At 50.5% G+C, this 27,268-nt stretch overlaps 1 protein-coding gene across 4 annotated transcripts in view; it reads left to right on the top strand.

Moving 5' to 3' along the window:
- Nucleotides 1-27,268, top strand: part of VAV2 (vav guanine nucleotide exchange factor 2) — a 462,631-nt gene that overhangs the window by 396,767 nt on the left and 38,596 nt on the right. For all 4 annotated transcript variants that reach the window (XM_049833042.1, XM_049833046.1, XM_049833044.1 and 1 more), the window contains one exon: nt 13,461-13,519. In XM_049833042.1, coding sequence (XP_049688999.1) covers nt 13,461-13,519 — 59 coding nt within the window. The remainder of the gene's footprint in view (nt 1-13,460; nt 13,520-27,268) is intronic.

Here is a 27,268-nt window from a genome sequence, read left to right as displayed (position 1 = left end):
GGACTGGGGTCAGAGAAGGTTCCAGAGCCCTTAAGCACAAGGAGGGGAGGAGGTTGTGGAGTAGGTGCCCTGCAAGTTGGGGAGGAAACTTAACTAAAACTGCCTGAATTCAGATGTTGAGCAGGAAGAGCTCGTTTCTGGCCACAGTTCAGGCTGTCCCGGTGTTCCTCATTGTGTAAGACAAACACCTCGCTGCCTGGAGCTGATTTTTGTAGTGTGATGGCTTGGCCATCCTGTCGTTTCTGATACTCGCATCAGTGCTCTGGAGTCAGGAGTCAGCTGCGGGACCCTTTCCCCTGGATTTTCCTGATAATTATATCCATGCATAGCACATGTGATAATTGTAACCACCCTGCTTAGCACAAGGTAGGCTCCGAGCCCTGGGGGCAAGACAGAGATGCTTTTCTAGGATCTTCAAAGCCTGTAGAGATCCAGAGCAGCAGGGTCAGGGTTTGGACCTCCTGGAAACACAAAGGCATGATGAATGCTGCTATCAGCTGGTGACATTGCTCCTTCCCTTGCATGGAAGCGATTCCGCTGGTGGTTTTTTCCCCGTGCTCAAATACCTTGGCACAATGTGTCTTTGTGGCAGCTCGGTCCCACGTGACGGCGCGAGGCGATGCAAGCTGAACTCTGCCGGCAACGCTGCGTGCCCCAATTAGCCGCTGCGGTCAGGGCTTTGCAGACCGCCTGTGTAAATCTATTTACCCAGCATTTTAAGCTAATTAGTGTTTAAGGGTTTGGGTGGGGCTTTTTTTTGCCTTCCTCCTCTGTTCCTGCTCCTCTTTAAGCATGAAGGGCCAAGTGCCCAGCAGGTGTAAGTCAGCACAGCTCGGTGGCTTTCAGCAGAGACTCTTACCAGGCTGCACAAGCCGAGGTCGGAGCCGTTAGCACCCACGTCCTCCTACGTGTTTCACGTCTTCCTACGCTCGAGCTAATTCCTTCAAAATTTTCCTACCTGAATGTCACTTCTCCCGAAAGAAGGCAGGAGGGAGGAAAGGCATCTGTTTGGCAGCAGATGCCTTGCAAAGTGCTGTAAACCTGCAGTACAAGCTGGACGGTGGCTGCCGGCTCTGCAGAGCAGAAGGGCGTTTTGTGGCCTCTGAGCCGCCAGGCTTATGCAAGGATCCTTTTTCTGGAAAAAGCAGGAAGATTTTAGAAGGGAGGAGTGAGTAAACTGTGGGAAACAACTTTCAAAACAGCGACTGCTCGAACTGGCGCTTGTGGCCTGACTTGGGACTCGGTCGAGTTCCCTGGTCTTGCTTTTAGGCACAATTTTTTTTAGAATTGTAATTGCATTTCTCCCCACTGCTTTGCAGGGGCTTCGGATACGATACAGGAGGGTACGGCCGTGCTTTCTGACTGCCGCTCTCTGTGTACCGAAACTGGGCAGAGCTGCCGTGTTTTGTTTGAACACCTTGTTATTGCTCGGTGATAACAGCGTGACCGTAACGTTACAGGAATGCTACAGGAGCATAATCTGGTGTCCCAAGGTCAGCCCGCACCGCGAATAGCCACAGGGCTGTCCTAGAGTCTAAAATGCATCAGCGGGATGTTGTGCATGTTGGGAATATCAGTCGTGTTACATGTGTACTTGCTTACAAAAATCAAAGGGCAGCTGTTTCTCTGTGTGAGAACAACCCCTGTAGCGCAGATGCGTGCGGCTCGTCCCGACCCGGGGAGGGCTGTGCAGGAAGGGGGCACATCGGGGACAAACCGGCTCTCTGCCATTTGGGATGCTGGTTTTGGATTAGGGAGAACAGGGATGTCCTGGCCTTGTGTGCGCCCTGTACACCTGGCCAGCAACTCATTTTTCCTTTCTTCTTTAAAGACAGATTGATCTTTCTTATTGTGCTTTTGGGATAAGCTAGTGGCAGAGCAACCCAGTCGATGTGTCTTCGCTGTCGTGCCCGGCTGGGGAAGACGAGAGGTACAGCCGTGCCCACTCTCGGCTCTGTGGTCCGCTGTTCACCTCTCGGCATCTCTGCCAGGGTCGTTAGGGATCCGCTGCGATGTTAATTGGGGGCAGAGGGAAGGAACCGGCTTGCCCGGGCGGAGCGGAGAGCTGCGTTGGGGCACGGAGGCGAGGAGCTCCGGCACGTTCTGGTGCCGATGGAGCCATCGCAGCCGGCTGGGGAGGTTCACTTGGTGGCTGAGCACTTACCCGAGTGTCTGCTTCAGGGACCTGAACCGAACTCCTGCTTTAGCCAGTTTGTTTGTGTTCCCCCCCGCCGCCCTCTAATTCCCAGGAAAGCACAGTTCCCTGGCTTCATCAGCTTTGGTAACTATTACAAAGCTATGCAAATGAACCCTCTCCAGTTACACGCTGCGTTTTTTCTAAAGAAGACAATTTTGTAATATCCTTGGTCTGGAGGAAAGCAGCCAGCCCTCAGCTTGGAGTCCCTGCTCAGGCATTTCTGGGAATCCTCCTTGTCTCTGGGCATCCGTCAGGAGGATGCTGAAATCCCAGCTGCAGTAAAAATGAAGCTCTTGGTTTCTCCTCCCCACTGGCTCCCTTTCTCCAAATACATTCCATTATTGCTCTAAGCAAAGGCACAATTTGACTGACTTGTGCTTTGCAGGTCAGCGAAGCCAGTGTATGCTGGGACACATAGGGACTGCATGAGAAACGAGGGGTCATGATGCTGGGCAAAGCTGGGGGGGTGATGCAGCACCCCCGGGCGGTGGTGGCACCTTGGAGCCCCAGCAGGACATGGGGACACAATTCCAGAGGGAGAGAAAGGGAAGAGCAGCTCTCCAGAAGGCCCTGTGAATCACAGAGTTGTGCAAGTATGGGAATAAAATTAAAATCTCAAGATCGACATGTGCAAAATATTGCATCCTTCTCCTCCACCTTCTGAAACCTAAGACGGGACAACTCCTCTGTTAAAATCAGTCCAGGCTGAATCTCCTGTGGTCTGTCCCACAGGGGTCTTAGATTGCCACCTTTGACAACCAAAGAACGTGCTTTCTGCCTTTTGTACGTGGAATGCCACGGAGAGACGGAACACCCAGCCAGCTTGGTGTTTAATCACACGTCCCTCTGATCCTTGGTTTCAGTTTCACGCGCTGCTGCACACCGGTGCTAAAATAGTTTAGCTTAATGTTTAATTAATGCTGTTCCATATCATGCAGAAATGTGAGATTGGCTGGTGTTACCTTAAACCCCACAGTTGTGGCACAGGCTAATGAGTCATTTCCAAATCAGCGTTCAGAGGTGCTAACGAGCTTTTCCCATAAATAGTTTTGGGATATCAAGGCTTTTCGTTTTCCTTCCTTTCTTATGCTAGTGTTTAACAGTTGTCTTATTTCTCGTTATGGGCAAGTTTTGTGCAAATTAATGGGGCCAAGCTGAGCCAGGGAAAGCAGCGGAGATGCAGGGGGGGCATTTTGCGGGAGGAAGATGTGCAATTGCGTGGCCCCTCACCCCTGCACCTCCCTCGGAGCGCTTGATTTTTTTCTGTTTAGTAGCAGAGCTGCATGTTGGAGGACTAGAGGCGCATGGCAGTTCCCAGAGATCCTGAGGACCCTCTCGTAGTCTGTTGCCACGGGCAAGCTCATCATTTGACCCATCCTCAGCCAGGACGTTTGCAATAGCACCGCGTCTCTCTCGCTCAGTCCCAGTGCTGGATGCGTAAAGATGCAATTTCACTGTCTCTTCTGTTTTATTCTCCTGTCTGGGAAAGATGCTTGTAGAGGCAACGTCTCTCCGAGCCCTTCTATGGGGTAGGCTCGTCCTCGCCCTGGAGTGGAGAGCAGGGGACGGCTGTCCCCAGGCAGGAGGGAAGCGCGCAGCAGCTCGCAGGGTGGGCTTGCAGCAGGCATGGCTCATCCCTGCCCCACGAATCCCTGCCGTTTATCCCTGCCGTTTACGGGAAACCAGTTGTTTTGTTTTACCCAGAGCTTCCTCTGGGCCATGCCCTCGTCTTGGCTTCGTGTCTGAGCTGCCTCCGAGCCCAGGGTGTCTGTGTCACGCAGTGTGGTGGCACCTACCCTGCTCTTGAGTTTGCCCCGAACTAGTGGCTTTGCTGAGTGTAGCCCTCGCCGTCCTCTCACCCTGTGCTCTGGACTCTTATCAGCACCCATGGGTGCTGCTGAGCTCTCCTTAAGGGCTGAGCTTGCCGCTTCGAGTGTTTCAGGGCCATCAAAGGAAATCTCCGTTCCCATGTTCAGCTGGAGGCGCAGCCGCAGGCGCTTTCTCCGTTCGTGTCTGCTGGCTTTGGTGTTAGCTCACTTGAGAAACTGCTTGGGTTCCCCCCCGCCAGGCTTTTAAAGTCCCATCAAAGCCAGCTCCTCACTCTAAGTCGTTGCCAGGCTATCAGATAGTGATAGTAAAAGTAACCGAACGAGACAGCAGCTCAGCATCCGTGTCGGAGGAGAGAGGCCATTAAGTAGCAGAGTAAGTATTTATTGCTGTTGTATTAAAGGAACTCGGCAGCATAAAGAAAGCACTATAGTTTCAGGGCATTAATTTCTGGGCTTGGGAGTTGTGGAGCAGCCCAGCAAGACCGTGGTTGGGCTTGTTTGCAGCCCTCGGTGCTTCTGCGGGTTGGGTTGCTTTGCTTCCACCTTCTCTTGCCTTTGCATCGTCTCTGTGTCCCGGGGAGGCGAGGGACACTATTCTGCCTCAGTCCTGGCTCGGCGTATTTGCTATGGGATGGGGACACCCGTATCACAAAGGGGACGGAGGAGCACAGATACTTCCTTAGGCACAGACATGGGGGCTTAGAGTCCCCTAAGAGACGTGTCCCCTCCGATACTTAGCTGCTCTGTAATAGGAAAAGACAGATCGATGTCTTAAATATGGGAGAGGGGGGTGTGTGCATCTGGGAAGCTTATGATAGTGTGATACGGTGCAGAGCTTTTCTACCAGTAGCTATAAATCCACTCAAGTTACTATTTTTGCCTCCTTGTCAGGCAATGTTGCTGGTTTTGCAATGACTGCCCACTGTTGTAAGACTACATGATAGCAGACATTATGCCGGCCCCAAATAGCTCAAAATAAATGTGTTAAAATGGTACAAGTCTTGTTCCCCCTGGAAATCAGCAGAGACTTTGCCGATGGCTTAATATTTGCATCCCCAACACATAATGTGGCCAAATAATGGGTTTAATGCAAAATAACACTGGGTTTAATAACCTTGTTTTAAAAAGACCAGCCAAACACATACAGTGTAATGGCAGCGGTGCTTAGAGCAGCACATTAGAGCTAATGGGCTTCACGACGCAGTGGTGCTCTGGAAGCGGAGGAGCTGGCCGGAGCCCTGGGACCAGCCCGAGTTATCAGAGTCTGGTACAGGCAGAGTCCAGGCTGTAAATCAGAGCAGCTGACAGGAGCGGGGGTGATTTTACAGCGGCTGAGGATCAGGTCCAGAAACTCCTTTTCCTTTCTTTTCCCAGGGTCCTGTTCCTCTCCTCTTTTCTAACAGAATTTATCATCCAGGATCGATCTGTAGATGGAGCTTGCTCCCTGGAGAGCTGCTAGCAGTGCCAGCGGCATCACGGCGAGCACAGGAACCAGGAGAACAATCTGCTTCTCCTCTTTGTTCCCTCTCTGCTCCCTTGGGCATTTTCTCCCTCCTGTTCAGGGATGACCATTCGGCATCAGACCAATTTTTGCCCAGCTCCTCCTGCTCCCCGGGGAGATTTGGGCTTTCATTGCACTTGCAATTATGGGAGGTGACGCTCCCCAGTGCTAGCGGGGTGGCACTTGCTGGTGGTCCGGGTGCTCCCCCAACCGCGTTGCCCCTTTCCCCCTCTTGAAGCCTTAGGGACGATAAGGGGTTTAAAGGCATCGAGCTCACTTACACCCTCATTATACAGAAGTGTAATCCAATACTTAGCAAATATGGATTTGTGAGGGTTCCCTGAGGACAACGGCAGCCACAGACTGCAACTGCAAAGGATTTCTGGGTTGGGACACGGATGCTCCAGGCTGCCTCCTTGCCGTGTCCCCAGCGTGGCGAGGCTCACCCCTCCCCGGGGAGAAGAGCCGTGGGGATGGGAAAGGCTTCTGGTGCCCAAACGCTGTCGGGACCGCTGGGCTGGCTGGGAATGTATTTTAGACCTTTGTAGTCAGGTCTGTAAAAAATGCTATGTGTACTCCAGCTTTGCTTTTGGTAGATGCTCCTGTGAAGGCAGGCTTGCTGGGGAGTCACTCCCTCCCCAGCTGCCTTATAGGGGAATAACACAAAAATTTGGTGTGTGTTCCTCGTGCTGTCTCAGGGGAGGTTTTGGTTTTGGTAAAGGTGTTTTCACCTGGAAAGTGTATCTCTGGCGATGGGCTCTCGTTAGAGGGCTTAACCTCATTATCTTGAGAGGCGTAATCGCTCGTCCCTGTAACACAGCAGTAACCGTAACGCAGCCTGACGTGGGTGCTCTGAGCTGTGGCTGAGAGGTTGTGCTGGTTTTGGCTGGGATAGAGTTAATTTTCTCCATAGTAGCTTGGGGACAATCTGTCAGATGTTCACTTGAGACTATTTTAACCCTTTGCTACTTCCATGACCAAGGATCCTTTTAGAAAAGGAAGGAGCGTGTACGTCCAGCCTTCCTTGCTGAATTTCAGAAGGAAAATCCAGCTTGTACTCCGTTTTCCTGTGTCCAGTTTGCAGATTGGAAGTCCAGCCCAGCAGTCCAGCCCCGGTGAGGCACGCGGTCCTAGCATCCCTGGCCAGTTCTCCACCAAACCACTGTTTGGGCTTTAGGATGTTATTTACTACTTCCCTGAGCACAGCACTTAATGCTGCACACACATCTTTGAGGCCAAGGGAGCAGCAAACCCAGAGGGGTGCTGGAAGCAGAGCAATTCTGTTGTTCCCCACCTGCTCTGGCAAATGAGTTTTGTTTTACATTTCTGGTTCTTCCGTCTCCTGTGATTTGACAGGTGCTCTGAAGCTCATCTGCAGCTCCATAGCAATGTCACAAGTTGCTGATATTTCAATAAATCAAAAGGGAGTGGCAGTCAAGGATCCCTGGAATGGGGATTTGTTGGAGGAGGGAAGAGGCTTTACCATACCTCCATCACTGAATTCCCTATCTGTTGTGTGGTCCTTGTAGTGAAATACAGGCAGAGAAGCCTGGACACACCGTCACGGAAGAACTTCCCTAGCTTTGATTTAAAATCCTTTTCAAATATGTATCAGCCGAAGTCCGCTCAGCTGGTGCCTCTCCAAACGCTGCATGCCAGCAAACACCACGCTTCCCCGGCGCATTGCCTTTCCACCTGGCACGAGTGGGAATGGGAGGCGAAGCCGTGGCATCCCCGGGCAGGCGGAGAAGAGCCGTGGGGGAAACCGTTCAGGCAGGCACTGGAAAGGCTCAAGCCAGTTGTCCAAACAGATTATATTTTAGTAGCCCTCGTCCTCAGCAGCCAGGTGGGTGGATGAGGTCCAGCTGAGAGGAGAGAGTCCTGGGTGTAGGAAAATCAAACTGATTTGATCCCTTAACGGGGCTCTGCCCACCCTTGGCATCCTAAGGAAAAAATGCGCCGTAGCCGTGTTCAGCGATGCTCTTCTCGGGTACCGGGTTGTATCGGGAGATGTTGATTTAAGGAATTCCCAGCAACATCTGCGGGATGCTCAAGTGGCAGCAGCCCTGGCTGTCCGGTGTCCGGGGAGAGGGCTGGAAGGCAGCTGTAGGTTTAACGTTTGCTGTGTTCGCTGCACACGTGCTATAAGATCTTGCAGGTTTAGGCACTAGGCAATAACACACACACACGGAGCACAAATAATTGATGCAGAGCGAGCAGGTTGTGTTTTGTGTTGGCTCTCACACTTGGGGCTCGGCTATGCTGACTTTTCCAGGGCTGGTCTAGCCAAGGTGGGACTCAGGTGAGAGGCACGTGCAAACGGAGGAGATGGGAGGCTGGAAACTGCTGGTGACACTTTGGTTTGCAAATACCAGAATCTGGTTGTGCCCAGCCCGGTGTGTGGGACCGGTCACTGCCACATGCACTGGCGCAGCGAAAGGAGAAAATACAGGTTACTCCAGCACCACAAACTGGGTCAAACTCTACTTGCTGTCATGGCTGCTTTTATTTTAGCAGCCTTCTCCCTGGAACTCTTCATGTTTTTACTATTGGATACCATTATCCAACTCAGAAATAATTTAACCAGCTTGTCTCTGAATTTGGGGTCAGGTTTCTACCCACACAGAGGCTGGGGATGTTTGGCCTCAGGATTTCTTTTGCCCTTCCTGAATTTAGGGGTAAACCAGAAAATTCCTCCACATAATTTCAGGCTCTGAAACCAGCCCCCCCCCCCAGAAGATTATGCGCAGAGGTGGCAACATCGAGGTCTCTGCCCAGACTTATCACTGCTGTGCAGAGCTCCTGATTTGCTTAGAAGCAAATATTCAGTTGTTCTGGGAATGCATGACCTTGCTGGGGCTCGGCACGGGCTCCGAGCCTGGCTGTAACCCTGCAGCTCACTCGGGCTCTGGAAGCACGCTCGTGGAGCACAGAGACCTGGGGAGTTCCTCCTGTGCAAAGTGTTCTCCAGCCCAGCTGGGTCAGTTTGTTTTTTCAAATAAGGAGAGAGTTTATTTGAGAGCTTTCTAGAAGCACAGAGATACCATCAGCAGTAAACAGTGCTGGAGGAAATAAAGAGCCGTAAGCATAATATTTTGTTGTTGTTTTTTTGCTTTATTTTTAAATCCGTAATTCCTAAAAGAAAGTGTTGGTAGTACGGAAGAAGAAAAGTGGGGGATTCCTTGTGGTGGTGTGGGGGTTTGGGCTTTTTTTTTTTTTTTTTCTTTTCAAAAATCCCATTTCCTTACTCACCCAGGTGTCTTACAAAGTGACCAGTGAGTGTGAAGAACCCAGTTTGAGACTTGATTTTTTTTTTTTTTTCTTTTCTTTCTTTTTCCCATGAAGTGCAGAACTCGGTGCCTTTTTAAATCAGGGTCCCCATGAGGCCTCTGACACTCAGCCTCTGAAATCACGTGCACGGCCCTCGTGCCCCGTTTCTGGTTCTGTTGATTCACAGCAGTGATCTCATCTCGTGCTGGTCGGTAAATGATCAGCTGGGTGGCTGGTTTTAACTCACGTCTAAAAATACAAGGCAAACTGGAACGTCAGGAATGTGAAGGGCATCCCTCACCTTTAACGGTGAAACCACCAGAAATTTCCCACTAACCCTTTGCAGGTCGACTGTAGAGAAAGTCTATCTGTACATCACCTGCACTGCATACCTGTATAGCTCCATTTCTGGCATCTTGCTGTCAGCGGGATGTTATATATAGCTTTTATGGTAATATTTGCACCCTGAATGCAGTTTTCTTGGAGGAAATTGCATTGAGAAATGGGTGAAGAAGTAATAATAATCTGCATAAGCCCCTGTTGTGTAAGCTCACAGTCCTCCTCCTCCTCCTGGAAGACAAACACACAGATAACTAAATATAGTTTTCCTGAGCCGCATGTTCCACTGACTTTGCTAACCCTCTCGTCTGCCCGTGCTGCGCAGGGTGCTTTCCCCAAAGAAGTTTCTGCCCCGGGATGGGGCCGGGAGAGCCCCCAGCGCTACCCCAGCTGGTGCGGTGGCACGGCACTCGGGCGTGATGCGGTTTGGGTCATCGTAGCCTTTTTTTGAGTGTGGTTCAAGGGACCAGCAGGTTTGGAAGCTGTTGCTCCCGGTGTGCTCCAGCAGCACTTCCAGGATGCAGCAGCCTCGGTCCTACTGGATTCCCAGTTTTAAGTAGCGGGTTAGTTTTAAGAGGGGAAACCCAAAACCTGATCTTATGAAATAATCAGCATAAATCTGAAGGGAACCGATAGCCCATGGGAAGAAATGTTTTTTGGTTATACCATCTGCCTTGGAAAACAAAGCGTTTGCATTTCCAGGCTGCCATAAAAGAAAAGGGAGGTATAAATAACCAGTGAACTACAATTCCACTTAGTGTCATATCTGTATTAGTTATATTAATATGTCCTTGTGTTGCAGAAGCAACGAAAAGCCTCAGATGAGATCAGGGACCCCTTGTGCCAACGGCTGCGTGGGTGCGTAACAAGGCAGATCCTGCCTGGCCTGATAGAAAACGATAGCCGGGAGTGGCAGGAAATATTCCTGGGTTTCTCTGCAAATAAGAAGCTGCTTTACAGGGAAAATGAGACACCGTTTAGCAAACACTTAAGGATTGACTTACTTTTAAGAATGTTGTTTAATCCTGTTGAAATTGAGAGGATTACTTACCCTTAAATGCATGCTTAAGCACTTCCCTGGCTGGGGGCTGGCAGGCTGGAGCACAGGAGCTGTAAGAGGAGCTGGGGTTGCACTTGGCTTTTTTTGCTCTTGGCTGCTGCTTTAGCAGGAGTTGTTGTTGGAAAAATACTCCCTGATATTGGGACGGTTACTATTCAGTCTCATTTTCAGAGATGCCAAGCTTCATGGAGGCTCTTTGTACCTGATCCCTCAAAGTGGGTCGCTTTGCTTACGTACCTGAGCATCGATTTGGGAGCCTGAGCGTCGGCAAGCGTGTCTGTGCATGCTGGCTCATCGCTGGAACCAGGTCCCGGGCTTTGATGTGCCAGGATGTTCAGTGCTTGGGGCTTTTCATAAAAGAACAAAGCAAAAATTGTTGGCGTAGAGAACAGTGCACTTTTCTCTTAAATTTCCCTGGAAGTCAAACCCTGCGGTATAACCGTCTGATTCATAAACTGATTTTTGTACTTTAGAAGTCTAATAATAGACCACAGAAGAGACTTATTCAGTCAGTCTAGGACTTCCCTTGGACTACTAAAAGCCCCGTGGAGCGGGGCCGGGGGCTGCCAGCTGCCTCTCCAGCCTCTGCACCCTGTTTGGGCTCGGCGTTTGCAGGTACCGCTCGCCGGCAGTGATGCTCTGCACCGCGGCTCTGCCTGGACGAGCCCTGGAACCTTTCACAGACTCTAACGAACTCAGTCCCACCTCCTCTCCCAAACTGGGGACGATTCTAGAGGTGGGAGACTGCGGCACAGAGAGACTCAGTAACATGCCTGGAGTGGCGTTTTAAGTTGCTGACAATTTGGGGAGTAAGACTTGATCGCTTTGACTCCCGGTTATGCTTTCACCTGCTTTCTCCTGTTGCTGTTCGTGTCATTTCCAAAGGCAAAGCCAACCTTATTTAAAAATGCCGATTGAAACGACAGCGTGCGCTTTAGAGCGCTGGGAGGGACATGTTTCGCGTGGAGCTCACAGTCAGGGCTGCCTTCTCCTTCCAAGGGGGTTCAGCCCCTTTCCCTCTCTCCGGCGCAGATTTGTTCCTCGAAACGTGACATTACCAGAAGCCACGTCTTTGCTCGACGCTCCTCAAAGCCAGAGCAAACGAGAGACCGGCCAGAGGTGGAGGTGTGAGAGGGACTCGGAGAGCCAGGCTTGCTTAACACCTCCCCGAAATGGAGGTGGGAATGTCACCGGCTGGCTCTGGGAGCTTGCAGCTCGCTGGCAGGAGAGCACGTGGCTGAAGCACCTTTTCCAGAAGCGACCAGCCTTTCTCCGTGCTGCTTTTTTGTTAATTACAGTAAAATGAGGAACTTTACGGCGTTTAGGTTCGCTAACTCTCAAGCACTAAATTTCTGCTTGAGAAAGTTTACGGTTTGTCTTCTAGTTGCACAGTAATTATGGTCTGTAATCAGTGGCTCCAGGGCAGCCCTGTAAAACCAGGCGTGCCAGGGGTGGTGGTCTGGTAGCTATCCAGATGGGCTCTCGAGAGCGAGAAATGGGCCAAAATATGCTCATAACAGCAGTAGCAAAAGTAATGCTTTGTCTAATTTTAAAAAAATCCTTTATGCGTGTCCTCTGCTTAGAAGGAAATGTCAGGGGCAACATCTTAAAAAACCAGACATGGAAGGATGCTTTGGTACAGCCCTCTTTTGCTAGAAGAGTTATACAGGGGCGATAAAGCGTCCGAGCTGCGAGGAAGATTCCTTCTTGCTCTGGAGCTCCTTTCTGCGTTGAACTCCTGTTAGTGACGTTTTATACCAGGGAGAAACTTGGCCAAGTTTTGAGGTTCACAGAGTCTCGATGGCCTTGTTGAATAATTCAGCATCTCTGTTCTCCATGTGGAAAGTCAACTGCTAAATGCCAAACTGTGGCAGCTCCTTTGCTGCTGCCTCAGCTTCGGGTCCACGTGTGGGGCACCGGCGGCCGACAGCTGGGCTGGAATTCGTGGCAACGGTAAAAGAAAAGAAAAATTAGAAGGATGAAGGTTGCAAAAGTGTGGAGGAGAAGACAGGGTTTGGAGCAGGATCTGCCACAGCAGGAGGAGCTCAGGCTTCAGGGCAGTCCAAGGAGCCGCAGGCGTGCATCCCCCCCAAAACGAGCCCGGTGCTTGCACGCCTCTTGCAGCGGCAAGAATTTGCATGAGGATCCGCAACGCAATTCCGATTGATGTTCTGGAATAATAACGTGGGAGGGAGAGAGGCTTTAAGTACCAACAGCAATCCCAGGAGAGAAGTCAGGCACTTACTTGGAGCACTTGCTCCACTGGGTGACATCTTTCAGCAGGGGGGCACGTGTTCCTTACAGAAATCAACACTAATGGGTGCCCCGCGGCGGGGTTGGGTGCAGGGCAGCTCCAGGCAGTCACAGCCCTCGTGGTGTTCGGGTTTGTATGCCTAGAGGAGAGCTGGGGGCCCTGGACAGCAGGGACTGCTCAAAAAGTCCTTTATCTGTGTCCTGGATGCAGGCATCTCTATTCATTCCAGTGGATGGGAAACCAGTCCAAAAATAATAGGTTTGTTTTTTCAATCTAGCTTTGAAATAATGAATATGAGCAAGAGTAAAACATGTTTTATATCTATAAGGGACTAAAACCATTCTCTGTTTGTCTTCATTGAAAATTTCTGCATAGCAATTAAAACTTCCATTAAAAATGGGAGTTTTCAGAAAAAGCTGGTGGCTTTACTGTTCCTGATTATGATGCTGATGAAAATATTTTGTTGTTGAATCACTTCTGGCTATTCTCCCCCAGAAAAGGGCGATGGTCTGCACTCACCTCTGACAAACTGATGATGCATCTTTATTGAAATGCAGGAAGTCAAGACGATTCAATCTTGGCAAGTTTGCCTCAATAAGATCATTTTGTGGGGGGAGAGATGAAAGGAATGACAAACCTTTTGTAAGAAAATACAGAGTTTTGAAGGGTTTTTTCGATGGTTCTCAGTGTTGCATAAAACCTATTGGAGCAGGTCTGGATATATGAGTGGCAGGATGGAGTTTCTTCGGATGATGCCATTGAACGGGTATCTTTCTAGCTGAGGGTTAAATGTCTTTGATGCACGGCAATAAAACCAAAAGCAGTGTTTGCACTGGTGGTGTCCTCCAAGCCCTGATGGTGACGTGCTGTGATACAGATGGGGGGGACTGGAGCACATCCATTTCAGTGGGTGTTCAGGTCCAAATGCCAGGCTGTGGGTCCTCGGGTTCCCACCAAACCTTCCTCTGTCTTCAGTAAGCACACCAGCTTTTTTTTCCTCTCATTTCCAGGTGATCTCTGCAGTATCCAGACTCTCCTTCCACAGTATTGCTCAAACCAAAGGAATTAGGTAAGATCCTTTCAATGTGATGCTTTAAATAATGCTTCTCTCTCTCCCTATCCGTGTTCCTTGTATTTAATCACATCAGACTCCCTAGAAGCATTAATATGGTTGGGATATATTAGGGTTAAACAGGCATTAACGGTGCCTTTGGGATGTAGGCAGGGTACTTGTAAAAGAACCGTACCAGCTGCTCAGGAACAGTTTACAAATAAAATAAGTGAGAATGTAATGAGTTGCGTGCCGTATGCCTGCTGGGGAGGGTAGCAGAGTGGGTTTTAGTGTCTCTCGCTGGCGGTTTTGCTCAGGTCCCCTCTGCAGGGGCTGTGCAGCTGAGGACGGGGATGCCAGGAAAGCCAGCGATGCCCGTCCCTTTTGCTCTGCCCGTAGAGCTGTGGTGTCACCCAACTGTCCCCACTTGTCACCCTGGTCTGTGCAGAAGTGCCCAGGTGGCCTTTCAGTCACTACCAGCTGGGGAATTACCTCCTGGCTTTGACAAAGGCACATTAGTGCTGAATAGGTAATGGGGGTTAATAAGTAACCGGGCCCTGGCACCCAGGGTGGGCTGCCCTGCTGCCGCGGCTCCTCCTCGGCTAATTGAAGGAGCAGTGGAGAAGGAATTAAAAACAGCAGAGAACCCTCTTAAGCAGAGCTGTTATCCTGGTCTTTGTTCAATTCCCTGCAAAATTGGTCCGCAATTGGTTTTCTTGTTAGCGTGCGTTTTTATTATTAATCTGCCAGCAGCATCTCATTAGGACCACAGATATAACTGGGAAGAGTTCTCAGCCTAAAGTACCTTTCCTCCATTTTGGAGGGATTTTTTTTGGCGTTGTGTTGTTCGCTTTTCTCCGCAGAATGTGTCTCGCTGCTATTCTGGTCAGGGTGTAGCATGGCATTGGTCTGCGGCTGCATCCCAGGGCCGGGCACAGCCAGGGTGTGGGGGTGCGGGCTGGATGGGGTCCCTGCTTTATTTCTAGCCCTGCTGCCCATGCCCACCACCCCATCCCACGATTTCCACTGTTTGAACTTCTTTTCACTGCCTCAACTGCACTGATATTGCTGGAGGGGAACAGCTTTTTACGTGTAAAACAAACTGGGAGCTTTCCCATCCGTTAAACAGGAATCTGACAGATCCCACCAGGACTGGGGGGAGATTCAAGGGGCAAAGGTTTGTAAAGCACACTGAGGAATAAAGACGTACTGTAGGTTAGGGACTATTTAATATTAAGGCTAGCCCTGAGTCCTGGAGAAGCCCGCAATGATTATTATTTTAAGGGAAAAGGACACCTGAGGCATTTGGAGGCAGGGAGTAATGGGGGAACCCCCGTGCACAAGCTGCAAGTGCCTTTGCAAGGGCTGGATTTAAGTGTCGGGGCATCGCTGGGAGAGGTTGCGATGTGTCCCCCCTGGCAAAGCCCTTCCCTTGGCAGGGAGATCCTGGTGGCAGTTCAGAGGATGAATGAGCCGATCCTCCTCTGGGAAGGCTTTGGCTGAATCGCTGGTGTTTGTGTCGAGGTCTCCCGCTGCCAGGGATGGGCGGGTTGGGGGATAGCAGGGAGGCTTTGCTGTTCTTGTGGATAGGTGGCTTTTCCTCATTCGTTGTACAACCAGCATTTACGGTTCCCACTAAAATCCCTTATCTTGGAAGCCTTTGGCACCATAATTACGCAAGAATAGCACAGGGCTTAGTGGGTCTTTGCTTCTAATTCTGTTTTCCTGCGTATTAACCCTGCTTCTCCTCCCCGTTGCCAGCTCTGTAAGAAGAGAAAATGTTGTCGCTCTGTTAGCTGGAAAATACCCCCCCGGGGGTGTCCTTTCCCATCACTGCTGTCCCCTGCAGTCAGAGGGCCCTCCCTTTGTCCATTGCCACACGTTTTTTCCTTTTAATTAGATCATTTCTTGCTACACCATCGCAAAAGCCTCAATGACAGAAACTAATCTCGGATGAATTAATTTAATCTGTGGGAACCAGCAGCAGCTCTGGCTCCCCGAAGGGACCGTTCACGTCGGCCACTGCTGCCCCTCAGCTCACTGGGATCCCCACGGATGATTGGGGTCCCTAAGCTTCCCTCCCCCAGTGAAGATGCTGCCATTGAAATAAATGGGAAAAGTCTTGTTGGCTTAGGCCCAGCGCTCAAAAACACGGTAAATACAGCGCAATATAGGATGGCATATAGATTGTGTGGTCTTCAGCCCTGTATCATGAATGTGGCTCTGCTCCAAACCCTATTTTGGGTCTAAAACTTCAGGATCATGCCGATTAAGCCTATTACTTGTCCTTAAATAAGTTTCATGGCATGTAGGGTAGAAAAATAAAAATCAATCTTGTATGCTATTCAGTGAAAAAAAAAAAATAGTCTTTCTGTCTAATAATTTCTAGACACATGAACCTTGCCAGAGAAACCTTGTTTCACAGAGTAAATCAGATAGCTATCAGGATAGCTATGTTGAGATGACAGAGTGTTTCTTCCAAGAAACAAGCTACAAGCAGCAAAACATGGCAAAAAATGATCTTAAATGCAATGTTTTGTTTGCAGCACACTAGGCTGGGCTTAATCTATTGCAGCTGTAGCTACAGCCCGTGCTGGGTCTCACCTCCTCCTGCTCTGTTCTAGTCCCAGTTGCAGGTTTTGGAAGTCCTGCAGAAAACAGCGTCACCCTCCAGCATGGTACATCGCTGACTTACCTCCTAGCAGGTGATGGTCTCTAATGATTGCAAAAATAGATTTCTGTCTTGCAGGAGGCTGTGCAAACAGCACAGATGATTAAAGAAGCGTGTAGTTGCAAGGACCACCATCACCACCGCACTGGGTTATTTTTTGGGTAGTGCGCCGTGCGTAACAAGCCCCTTGATGATAAGAAGCTTATTGGTGCCGCCTAGAAAAAGGCACGTTTTCTCTCTTTAATTTAAGGCATTCAGAAGAGAGATGGTTTTGCGGATAAAGATACCTGCTGAAGGGAAAGCGGATACACAAAACTACGTTCGGATCTTGGCTCTGCCCCAGGTGCTGTACATGGCCCTGGGCAAATCCCTTAGCCTTGTGTGTCTGATTTTCCGCTCTCAGAAATGGGGAGATGAGAAATGCTTTTGTTCACCTGGCTCGTTGGAGACAAGACCCGCCCGCTCGGTGGGCGCAGGCAGCCTTCGGCAGCGCTGCCGCATGATCTTGTTTGGGAGCACAGGTTCTGCAGTAATGTGATAATACCCTTTTCCTGGGGTTTTCATCCGTGCGTCGTTTTACAGAGCTGTATGTGGAGACAAAGAAAAGATCCTCGTGGCGTAGCACTGCCCATCAGCTAAGGAGAGGGGATTTTTTTTAATGGTTACTGTTTCTCATCCTTTCCTCCATCTGTCTGGAGGACTGTCAGCAGTCGCAGTGAGAAGTTACCACTGTGCTCCTTGCTCATCCGTGGCTGTCTCTGAACAAGGAACCTTCATTTTACAGCCAGGTCTCACCAGGAGTTTCCGCTGCAGACCCGACTCACGCCCCGTTAAGTCCATTACCCCATTTCTCACGGTGGCTGGCACTAAATTCTTCCAAGTTAGGTGAGAGGATCTTGCAGCAGACAGAAGCAGCGTGGTCAAACCGGGGTACTCTGCAAAGGTTCTCCTGTGCTCTGGAGGATGAGTTTTCATTCCAAATTTTCTCGAGCAAACTCAGCTCTCTGGAGGACAACAGGACCTCTTGTTGCAGGTCCCGATAAACCAGGATTTTTATTTTTTTTTTTTTTTCTTAAAGTTTTTTTTTCCTTAAGACTTTCCTGCTGCAGCCCTGGCTGTTCTCCGTTGCCCATGGTACATCCTAGCGTCCGCTGGGCTCCGGCCGTCGTCCAGATGTGACGAGCTCCTCTGACTTGAATGTGAGCTGTGAGCGGAGGGGGCATGTGTTTTTTCATCTCCCCGAGATATATGTTTTTCCTGGAAGCAGAGTTTTGCAAGCAAAGCAGGAGGTTAAGGAATATTGGCTCATGCTGCCTGCATGCATTTTTAATGTGTGCACAGTGAAACCATCTGAAAACGGGAAGGAGTTAGCATGTTCAAAGGCCTTTTACTGAGGCCCTTAATCTAAGTAAATCCTTTATATATGAACTGAACCTCTCAGTGACTTTCTTCAGAAGGCACTGCAGTTAATAAAATAGATTTCAAAACATTTGCAAATGGGGAGGAGGGGTGAATCCTATTTGTCAAGAGGAGGTTTTCTTCTCTGGGAGCAGCGGTGGTGCTTTGGCCGGGTGGCAGAGGGAAGGAGAAGGGGATGGTTGTGTTTTCCCCATCCTGGGGGCCAAGGCAGGACCCCCTCCGGTCGGTGGCACCGCACAGCTACCTGGTGTGACAGCTGGTGGGAAGAGTAAGTGACATTAGTTTTACCTCCAGGCAAACACAATGAGGCCAGCCCCATCGCCCTAGGCAGAGGTTTACCTTGCATGTGAACAAATAAATAAATACAAGCCAAAATGCTGATTTTCTTGGCAATTAACCTCTGCACATCGCATGCCCTGAGGTGACAGAGCAGATTTGCTGGCAGTCGAGGGCAAGCCCGTGGCTGGGAGCTGCCTGTGGCTTGCAGGGCTGGTTTCATCTGGGGGAGCGATGATGGTGATGGCTCTTTGGATGCCTGCGAGTCCCCTGAAAGTCCTGTACGTTAGGACCTGGGATTTGCTGCTTTTGCTTACAGGAGGCTGGACACGTCAGTGGAGGAGAGAAAAAACCCTCCTGGCTTTCCAGAGTTGGGGCTGGCATCGGTCCTGATGCTCGCCCGAGCCCCTGGGTGCCCTCCATCCCAGCAGATCCAGTGCCGAGCGGGTGTCAGGGCTGGGGGTGCCCACAGGCACCCTGTTGAGTGCAGACCACCGTCCAGGCCATCGTATCTCCCTTTTGCCCGTCTCTACGACGCAGCTGGTGAGTTGGGAGGAGAGAAGCTCCAGGTCGGAGCTGGCTCTGGTCAAGTTCAAGGTAGGTAAATGAGCTGTACCAGCATCTTCCCATCAGTGGGGATTTAACCCAGAGGAGACTTTCCTACCACCCTGCTTTGCCTGCAAACCCCATGCCTTGCTAATGAGGTTCAGTATTGCTCAGCTTTGCCCAGGTAAACTGTTAAAACAGACTGACGTGCTCAAAATGAGGTTTGCAGCATTATCAGCCCCGGAGTTTCTGTACTTAAGGGCTTGCCAATAATATCAGGATGTGTGTAGGGGTGAAAGGGAGGAGGGATGGGAAGGGAGAGTCACAAGCGTCCCGCCTGTGCCATTCACGGGGTTGTAATATCGCCGTGCTGAGCGAGCGGCGTTCCGCAGCGTGGTGGTGCCCTGCCAGCCTGCAGGAGAGGGGCGGGGGGGTGGCAAATGGAGCTGGACCTGCGTGGGCAGCCCTTGAGCCCCTGCCCTGCAAAATGTGCGTGTTTCTCTGCTCCCAGTGTGTGTCATTCGCCGGTCAGCTGTGTTTGATCTGGAAATTCCCCCGCCCTTCATCCACCAGTTCAGAATTAAACCTAGAGTTTTGTCCAGGTTTCATGACTTTAATCCATTTTCCCCGTCTGACTGAGCCCCGCTACGGTGTGGGGGTACCGTTTCCAGTGGGGGTCTCCTTGTGGCGGAGACTTTGCGATCCTGCCAGCAAAACCTACTTCTTGCAAAAGATGGGATGGCAGAAGCCCTAGCGTAGCTGATCAAGGAGACGTTCCCCTTGCTGTCCTAGAGAAGAGAAGGGAGATAAGAGGAAATCTTTTATGGGATTTGCAAAGATTCTCCAGCACGGTGGAGGCTTCATGCTGATCATAATTGGTCTCTGGTCCCCCTGCCCCTGGGGATGGGAGCTCAACTCAGGAGGCGGATCCGTCCATGTGTGAAAATGGCAAGCAATTAAAGTCGCTAGCAATTAAGTCCCAGAGTGTCTTCTGGTGAGGAGGTAGTTACGGGACCTCTTCTCCTGTAAGGTTGGTTTTACAAGGGCTGTTTTATTCATTGCCAGTGTGCTCTCTGTAATTGCACTTTGCCCATTAGTTTTTTTACTGCCGTTGTGTATCCATTGTACGTGCTGTAAGCGTTGCTATAAAATGGATATAGAAGGCTGTGGAAGGAATCCGTGGCTGGAAATACATATGGGTGCTGTGCAGCGCTCTCCTGTGCTCCAGGGCGTCAGGGACTGGGACCAGTCCTGGGACTGACCACCAGTCCTGACCAGCACAAATCCGCAGAGATTCTGCCACAGACCTCTCAAGCCCGGGGTCGAGTGGAGATGGCCTCCTGTGACATGGACAGACCTTCTTTAGGAGGGACTGTAAAGCTTCTTCCTTTGTCAATAAGCAGGATCTTTGGCTAAAAGCAGTTCCTTTCCGGCTAAAAATGTTTTTAACGCATTTATTTTGGCAAGTATGTATCCTCACAGACTTGCTCCTAAGAGAGTCTGAAAAATATCATTGACATGTTTTTCTGTGCGGCTGCTTTGTAGGCTTGGGAGATGCTGAGGTCACCCCGTAAGCATCTGCTAGTAAAAGCAAAGGCAGTTTCTCTCGCCCCCTCCCCACCAACAGCTTTGCATGATGAAGATACAATTCCGACAATAGCCACATGCGGGGATTGCTGGTTTTTGGGATGCACCTGTCTTGTTATCGCTCATCGACTTTGCCCCTGTAGTGCTTCCCTCGGGGTCCTTCTCGTGTCACAAACTGTGTCTCTTTGCACCCCACCGGCGAGGGGGAGCATACGTCTTTTTGTTCCTCGTGGACCACAGAAAGCGCTGCTCGGCCCAGGTGGGCTGTTTAGATCTGGTTTGCGTTGCACAGTAGGACCCCGCTTGGCTGGGATGTGCTGGTGGTGCTTTCGTGCAAACAGCCAGCAGTGCTGGCGCTGGTCTGGAAGCAGGCAGAAATATCTATTTAGGTAGTTATTTGTTTTTATTGGCATGCGATACATAGGATTGCAGCTGCTCAGGTACAGCAGAGAAACGGCTGCTCGGACTGCTAAAAGATTTCCTTGTGCTGCTTTGCTACTAGTTAAAAATGGGGGGGTTAAGGGTTTTAACAACAGTTTGCCAAAGTTAGGCAATTGCAGAGCCTTGTGGGGATGTTGTTAAATACCGTGGGATGCATCCCGGGTCTTTACGTCCCGGCTGTGATTTATCCTTACGCTCCCCAGGTGAGCGGTGCCATCTGCCCAGAGCGAAGGTGCCCGGAGGGAGCTTGGTTAGTTCGCTGGCTCGCCGGGGCGAGGGCTCTGACCGTCTCCCTCCACGGTGGGTGCAAAACCCCTCTGCCCCGGTGCTGGGTTCGGCAGGGCACCGCTGCAGCTTTGAGCCGGCAGATGAGCTGTAAGAGCATCCTTCCTCCTTCCCAGCCCGCTGCTCACGCGTTCCTGGGGGAAGCGGGGCCATGGGGACATCCCACCGGGAGGAAGGGCTGCCCACGTCCCTGCCCAGAGATTGATTTTTCAGCCACGGCGTTTTCAGGTCTAGTTTTCTTCTGAGTCAGAGACCTGGGCCAAATCATTTTTTAGTGATTGGTTGTGCTGTTGCCCCAGAGGCTTTGGGGATTTTTCTCTTTTCTTTTTGAGAAAGATGTTTCTGGATTCCCCTTTTGATTTTATCCATCTGTTATCGTCAACGTGGAGCTGAAGTGAGGAGAAAATCATACCGCTTTCTTGAGCGTAGCATTGGTACATGAGAATTTTTTAAAAAAGCGATAATGTGTTGAAACATAAAATTATATGAGCTGTTATTTTTTTGTCTCATAGTCTCCAGAAATACTCGGTTCAGATTTGAGCTAAAGATAAAGCAGGGCATGCAGCTAACCCTTGGGCACTGTGCAGTGCACTGTGCTAAATGCTGTAAGTACTCTCCTGCAAAATCATCATCTTTGTGTTATCTGATGATGTAGCTTGCTGTTTCCCCACTGAATTTCTATCAGAATTAATCTTGTGAGAATTTTTGCAAGTTCCAGACCACAAATAAAAGCAAATAATAATTTTTCAGAGGACATGTCTAAACTTTGGCACAGCATGAGGTACTTCTTTCCAGAGATGAGTAATGTAACACAATAGTATGATTTTAATTAAATTCAGCAGCTTTTGGTATGCTCCGATGTGTCTTGTTCTGCAGGGAGAGAATTGATTCCATTCTGCTTTATAAGAATAAATAAGCGTGGTTTTCATCCCTCTCACAGCACTTTACCAAAATCATTCCCTGACACTGTTCCCATTTCACAGATGGGAACCAAAACTCAGAGGTGCTGCCTGGGTCGAGAGCGGGGCTGGAGAAGCAGCTCCAAGTCACCTCTTTGCTCGTCCCTGGTCAGCTCTCAGCCGCCTCTTGGTACATCAGTAAATTAAATGCTGCTTTAATCTGCCTAATCCCACCAAAGCCAATGATGAATGCGTTTTCAGTTGTAAGTAAACGTCTTGCAAACCCACATGGTTTTCTTTGGACGGCTTCGGGAGTGCTGTGCTGGTGAAGGCATGACGGCGTGCCCAGGGGACCCGCTACAGCTCCGGGGTGCCAGAACTGATGGGCGACCCATGAGGACGGGGTGATCCCGTGCTCAGGGAGTGGCTTGCCATCCTGAAGAAAAAGAGGAGTTCAAAAAAAAGGCAGAAAGGTTGGAGCTATCGAAAATGACGTGCTACGAACAGCCGAGGTCTGAGCCCTTCCCCTGGAGGAATGTACTTTGGGATTGAAGCAGCATTAAACCTCAGCAGCGGGACAGACGGACTCATCTGGAAGCACGGGAGCTGAAGCCAGCTGCGACCCCCCCACCCAAACTCACACGGAAAGCACAGCCTGAAGCCCAAAACCTCGGTGAAATCGCAGAGTCTGTGGGTTTTCTTTGTATCGCCACGATACTTTCTTCAAAGCGGGGTTGTCGGAGGATCTCTACACCCAGCCATGGGTTTTGTGAGCTACTGCAAGGTGTAATTATGGTCTGTAGATATCATGCTATGGAAATGTTTTTCTGCCAGATCCTGAGCCAGGAAGACTCAGCACAGCCCCATCCATCCCAGCAGAGCTGTAGAAGCTCCTTTGTGCCAGCTTGAGGCTCTGGTCCTTCCATTTATGAAGAAATCCCTCGCAGAAGGGGCAGCAGATGGGAGCAGCTCAGGTTTCACGGGTGTCACACACTCCACCTGCTTCTTAAAACACTGAAGTGTGATCGCTGGACTTGGGAAAATAGGGGGGGATTATCATGCTGGTGTTGGGAGGCTGGAATCCCGCTCCCAGTAAGGGACAAGCCACCTCCTTTAGTCTCCCGTGGGTGTTTGCACAAGCCATGAAAACCTCCTTGCAGATCTGCCTGACAGACGATATCCACCGAGAGCAGCCTTGGATGGGAACACCTCCACGGGATAGTGGGCAGCGAGTGGGACAATTGCACCCTGCCCACTTCTAACCGGGCTTTCTGTTCTCACGGCTGGTGTTTGACCCCAAGAAATCAGAATGGAAACCGGGAAAATAGAAAATAAATCATGCCGGATCCTCCCTGCTCTGTCACACATGGATTTGAGGCTAAGATGCTACCGTACAAAATTATCAGACTAAAGCTGACATATCCCTGACCCTCTGTATTCTCAGTGACGGTATCACGGAGGTGAACAGCTGGCTTCAGTTGGCTGGGACAAGGCACCCAGATGCTGAAATATGTTCATAAATAAATAAATAAATCTTTCTGCTTATCGCTGTTAGAATTGCAGCCTACCTGGCTCTTCCCATTAAATAATTCAGAGGAGAGAGCAGCCAGGCAGTGCGTCGAGCTGCGCCTTCTCCCCGCAGAGAGGATTACTGCGGGGGTGGCTGATGAGGATACGGCGTGGGATGGATCATGGGGTAACCCGAGTGACTGCTGAGAGCGAGGGAGGGGTTTTGCATTAGATGCCTCCTGAAATATTATTTGATTATCCCCCTGTGTCATGTACTCTGGCTCCGGGCTGCTCCTGCCTTGCTTTGCAAGAGCTCGTTGCGTTTGCAGGGTGCTGCGTGCTGTGCGTGCGCAAGCTCTCCGGCCCAGAAAGTGGCCTAAATGTTTTGTAAGATCAAGGGGGTGCTTTGCATCGCGTGTCGAGAACAATCACCTGCTCTAAGTCTTGTCCTCAAGAGGAGAAGCTCACTCTCAACTCCATAACAAATTACTTGGTCTTTCCTTCTCTTTTAGGCTCTAAAACAAACACATCAGATTGATCCTACTTTCGTTCTCTTCTTTGATCTCTGGAAGCGATGCTGTTGAATGCTGTGGGGTTTGTCTGTGAAGAAGTCTACTCTGGGAGGTTTATTATCTCTAAGAGCCTGTTCCAGCGGTGTTTGATGTTGCTGGGGCTTTTGCTCTTCATCTGAGTGGGATCAGGCTTGCTGCAGCCCAGGCGCGGGCTGGGAGGATAAATGGCTCAGCAGGTGGTTTTTCATGACGGTGGAGTGAAAACCAAAGTCTAGTGCTTAACTAATGCTACTAAATAAGAGCCATTTTCAAATGAATTTAAATGAACTGGGATTTCTGCAAATCTGCTGGGTTTCAGTGAACTCAAAATACTTTACTCGTTACTGTTGGGCATTCCCAGCTATAGCATTTAATACTGTGTATGGAGTTGCAATGCACCTGGAGATCTGTAACGGTTTCCCAGGGAACCAGTAGCTTTTAGACCCCGTGACTTCCAATGTTTCTGCTCTTTTTAAAAAAAATAATGACATACACACTGGTCCCAAACAACGCGGTTGCTCTTGGGGAGCTCATGGCTGGAGAATGTGCGGCACCATCGTCCAGCCAGATGGAGATGCTTCTCCCTGCGTGGTTGGGGCCAAATTGATAATCTGCATGAAGGTGTCTAAATGCAAGTCCTGTGCTGGACCTGGATGTGTACAAGGGGAACCCCCAGTGAGAAACAGTGGGTTATAAGTTCACCCGGTTGATTTTTCTTAGAGTTGCTTTGATGCGGATCTAGTGGGGCAGGAGCGAGAGCAGGGCTCTCTTCCCCCCGGCTTCTCCCCACCACATCAAATCTGTTTCTGCAACCAGCTCAAGTGGAAAATGTCACCCTGAGACGAGCCTGGCCCGCGGTGGGGAGCCACGAAGGTGATATGATGGGAAGCGGCAAAACCAGTAACAAGGGGAATAATTGATGGGACAGGGCTGGGGTGGGCCTCCTGCCAGCACTGCCCTGACCACCCCTGGTGCCAGCACGAGTTTAGGTAGAAAAGTGTTTAATATGTTTTTCTATAGCTGGCTGCTGGAGGTGCATCCTCATCGGCTCATTGCTGGAGGATTAATTTTTCCTGCGTTCAGCAGAGAAAAAAAATGTAAATGCATATATAAGTGAACTTAAGCCAAAAGTAGGGATATAGTTTAAATAACAGCCGTAATTAGAGAGGCTAGATTAAATGATGTTGTTGCACACAGGGCTTTTGGGGAAGAGCAAGGACCGTTTGGGCAAGAGCTGCCCAAAGCCCATGGCACGGTCCCAACCCCAGGTGACTTGTCCTGCAGTCTGGCGCCCTGTTTTGGAGAAGGGGAGAGGAGCTGGGGGGAGGTGGGAGCTCTGCCCCCGCAGCAGTGACCTGGGGACACGGGGAGCCTCTCCGGAGCCGCTTGTGGCACGGGCAGCTGGGGAGGGAGGCACGAACAAAGGGCAAACCCTCCAAAAAGTCGTCCTTCAGCTCCAGATTTTAGATGGTCCATTTAGTAATCCTCTCCTCGGTGTGACTTTCCTTCTAATTGCATTCTGTGCATCCTTATTTAGCCATTAGCTGCTCTTGCGGAGATACAGGTTATTAATTCCTCCCCTGCCCTGACTTTCACTCCGGTGCTTTACCAACGGTCAAGGTGAAGCTGGGAGGGCTGACGGAGCTGCCGTCTCCATGAAACTCTCATTAGAAAATATTTTTCTCTCTTTGCTGTCTCCTTGTCTTACATGGGGGGGTTTATCACGGGAACCGATTACACCTCAAGCCCAGATTTATGGTTGGAAATGTGTGCTCGTGATTTTACTATTCTTTATGGCTCTTTTACTTCTTTCTTTCTGGCATGGTGAGCACTGGAGAAGGAAATAGTCAGAGATTAAGAGCAGAAGATGCATGTAAAAGAAAGGAGGTCATGTCTTGTAGTGTATTTTTTTCTTCTTTTGTTATTATTTTTAACAAGCGGCGTTTAAACAGAGGTCACCTCTGATTTCTCCTTTCTTGCCCAAGCTGTGCAGGATGGTGTAGCCCTGCGGCAGCGGCTGCCGTACCCCCTCGCCTGTCGGGGCTGAAGTCCGAGACCGGTTCCCGCGATCGGCTCAGCCATGTGCAGGAGGAGTTGGTGGCTTTTTTGTCTGCGCTTCACGTGGCTTTTGTATTTGTCACTAATCCCTAGGCGACAGCAGGGGAGAGGAGGTGCACGCAGACACGCACGTTTTGTAAAGATCCTGGGTGCCTCCTGCTCTCTCACTGCACCTTTATGCTTTGAAGTTTCTCTCCAAAACGGGCTTCTGCCTGACATCTCGCGAACACACGGGCAGCTGTTTGTGCCAGATGTTGGGGTGTTGGGACGATCGCCCAGCGGCAACTGCTTTGCAATGAGACTATGAGAGCAAGCACAGCCCCGGCTGCTCTTCCACCTATCGCTCTCGTCCCTCCCGTGTTGCAGCTTTACACGTGGGCATGGTTAGACGTGCCAACCTTGGGTGCTCCTTGGTTCCCGTGGGTTTGCATCTCCCGCAGAGGCACGGCAGCCCCGATAGCCGGTGGAGCGTGAAATTGTCCCGCTCTGTGGCTTGGTTCACCGTGGCTCTTTTCCCTCCTGGGCTCACCACCTGGCCGTGGTTTTAATTGAAGTCGCCGCAGGTTTGAGCACTATTTCAAAACACTTGGTCTGAAGCTGCTCACCAAAGGCAGAGTGAAGTATAGCAGAGGAGGGAAGGCAAATTAATGCTAGAGGCAGGAGCCAAAAATAGCAAATTCGGGGGCTAGCCAGGCCATGTATTAAATCATTTAGGAGAGGCAATCTGTCGTGAAAGCGGGAGGGTGGGAGGAAGGAGGAAGGAATTGTTCTTGGGGGCAGTTAAAAGTTCACGTGTATCCAGCTTTGCTCCCTCACAGCATCAGCATCCCACCCCGTGTACCTCTGAGCCTGGGGACCCCCGGCTGCCCTTGCCGTGATGCCCACGGGGGACGGACGGAGCTGCCCTGCTGCAGCCCACGTTCCCTGCGCTCCGCCTGAGACCAGCCGTAGTCGCAAGGTGCATCCAGCCCCAGCAGAGCCGTAGCCCACCGTGGCCCCATGCCAGCAATAATACGTTGCGTTTAATTAAAGCAGTATTTTTCATCTCCTTCATACATTATTTGGTTATTACTTCAGAATGAGCCAAGGAATTCTTGCTTTCCCCCCACTCTCTCTCTTTCTCTTTTAATCTGCTTCCCCCCCCCCCCCCCCCCCCCTTTTGCCCTTTTGGTGTCCTTTCCCTCATCCCCAGGGTTTTAACTTTTTTCAGCTATCACAAAGTTGTTAAGATGAGGAAGCCCAAGTTTTGGAAGGACTCACTCATTCTGGTGGAATTGGCTGCTTGCAGCGGTGGGAGATACCGATGGGATGTGGCTCCGTGTGTCCCGGCCGAGCGGGGCAGGAGCTCGCAGGTAGAAAAGCTCCATCACAGGTGGAGAAGAGGGTGTTTGTCTCAATGAGTCCAACACCGGACTTAAATTAGATTTCTACTGAGTCATTTGTGCAGCACCAGCACAGCGGGGAGCGGTGGCTCAGCCACGGGGGCTCAGAGATGCTGTTAGATGATGCAGCTCCTGACTTTGGT

This window comes from Accipiter gentilis, chromosome 29 (assembly GCF_929443795.1).
Source record: "Accipiter gentilis chromosome 29, bAccGen1.1, whole genome shotgun sequence".
Lineage (NCBI taxonomy): Eukaryota > Metazoa > Chordata > Aves > Accipitriformes > Accipitridae > Astur > Astur gentilis.
The sequence above is the reverse complement of the archived record's forward strand: the minus strand, read 5'-3'. Positions and strand labels throughout refer to the sequence as shown.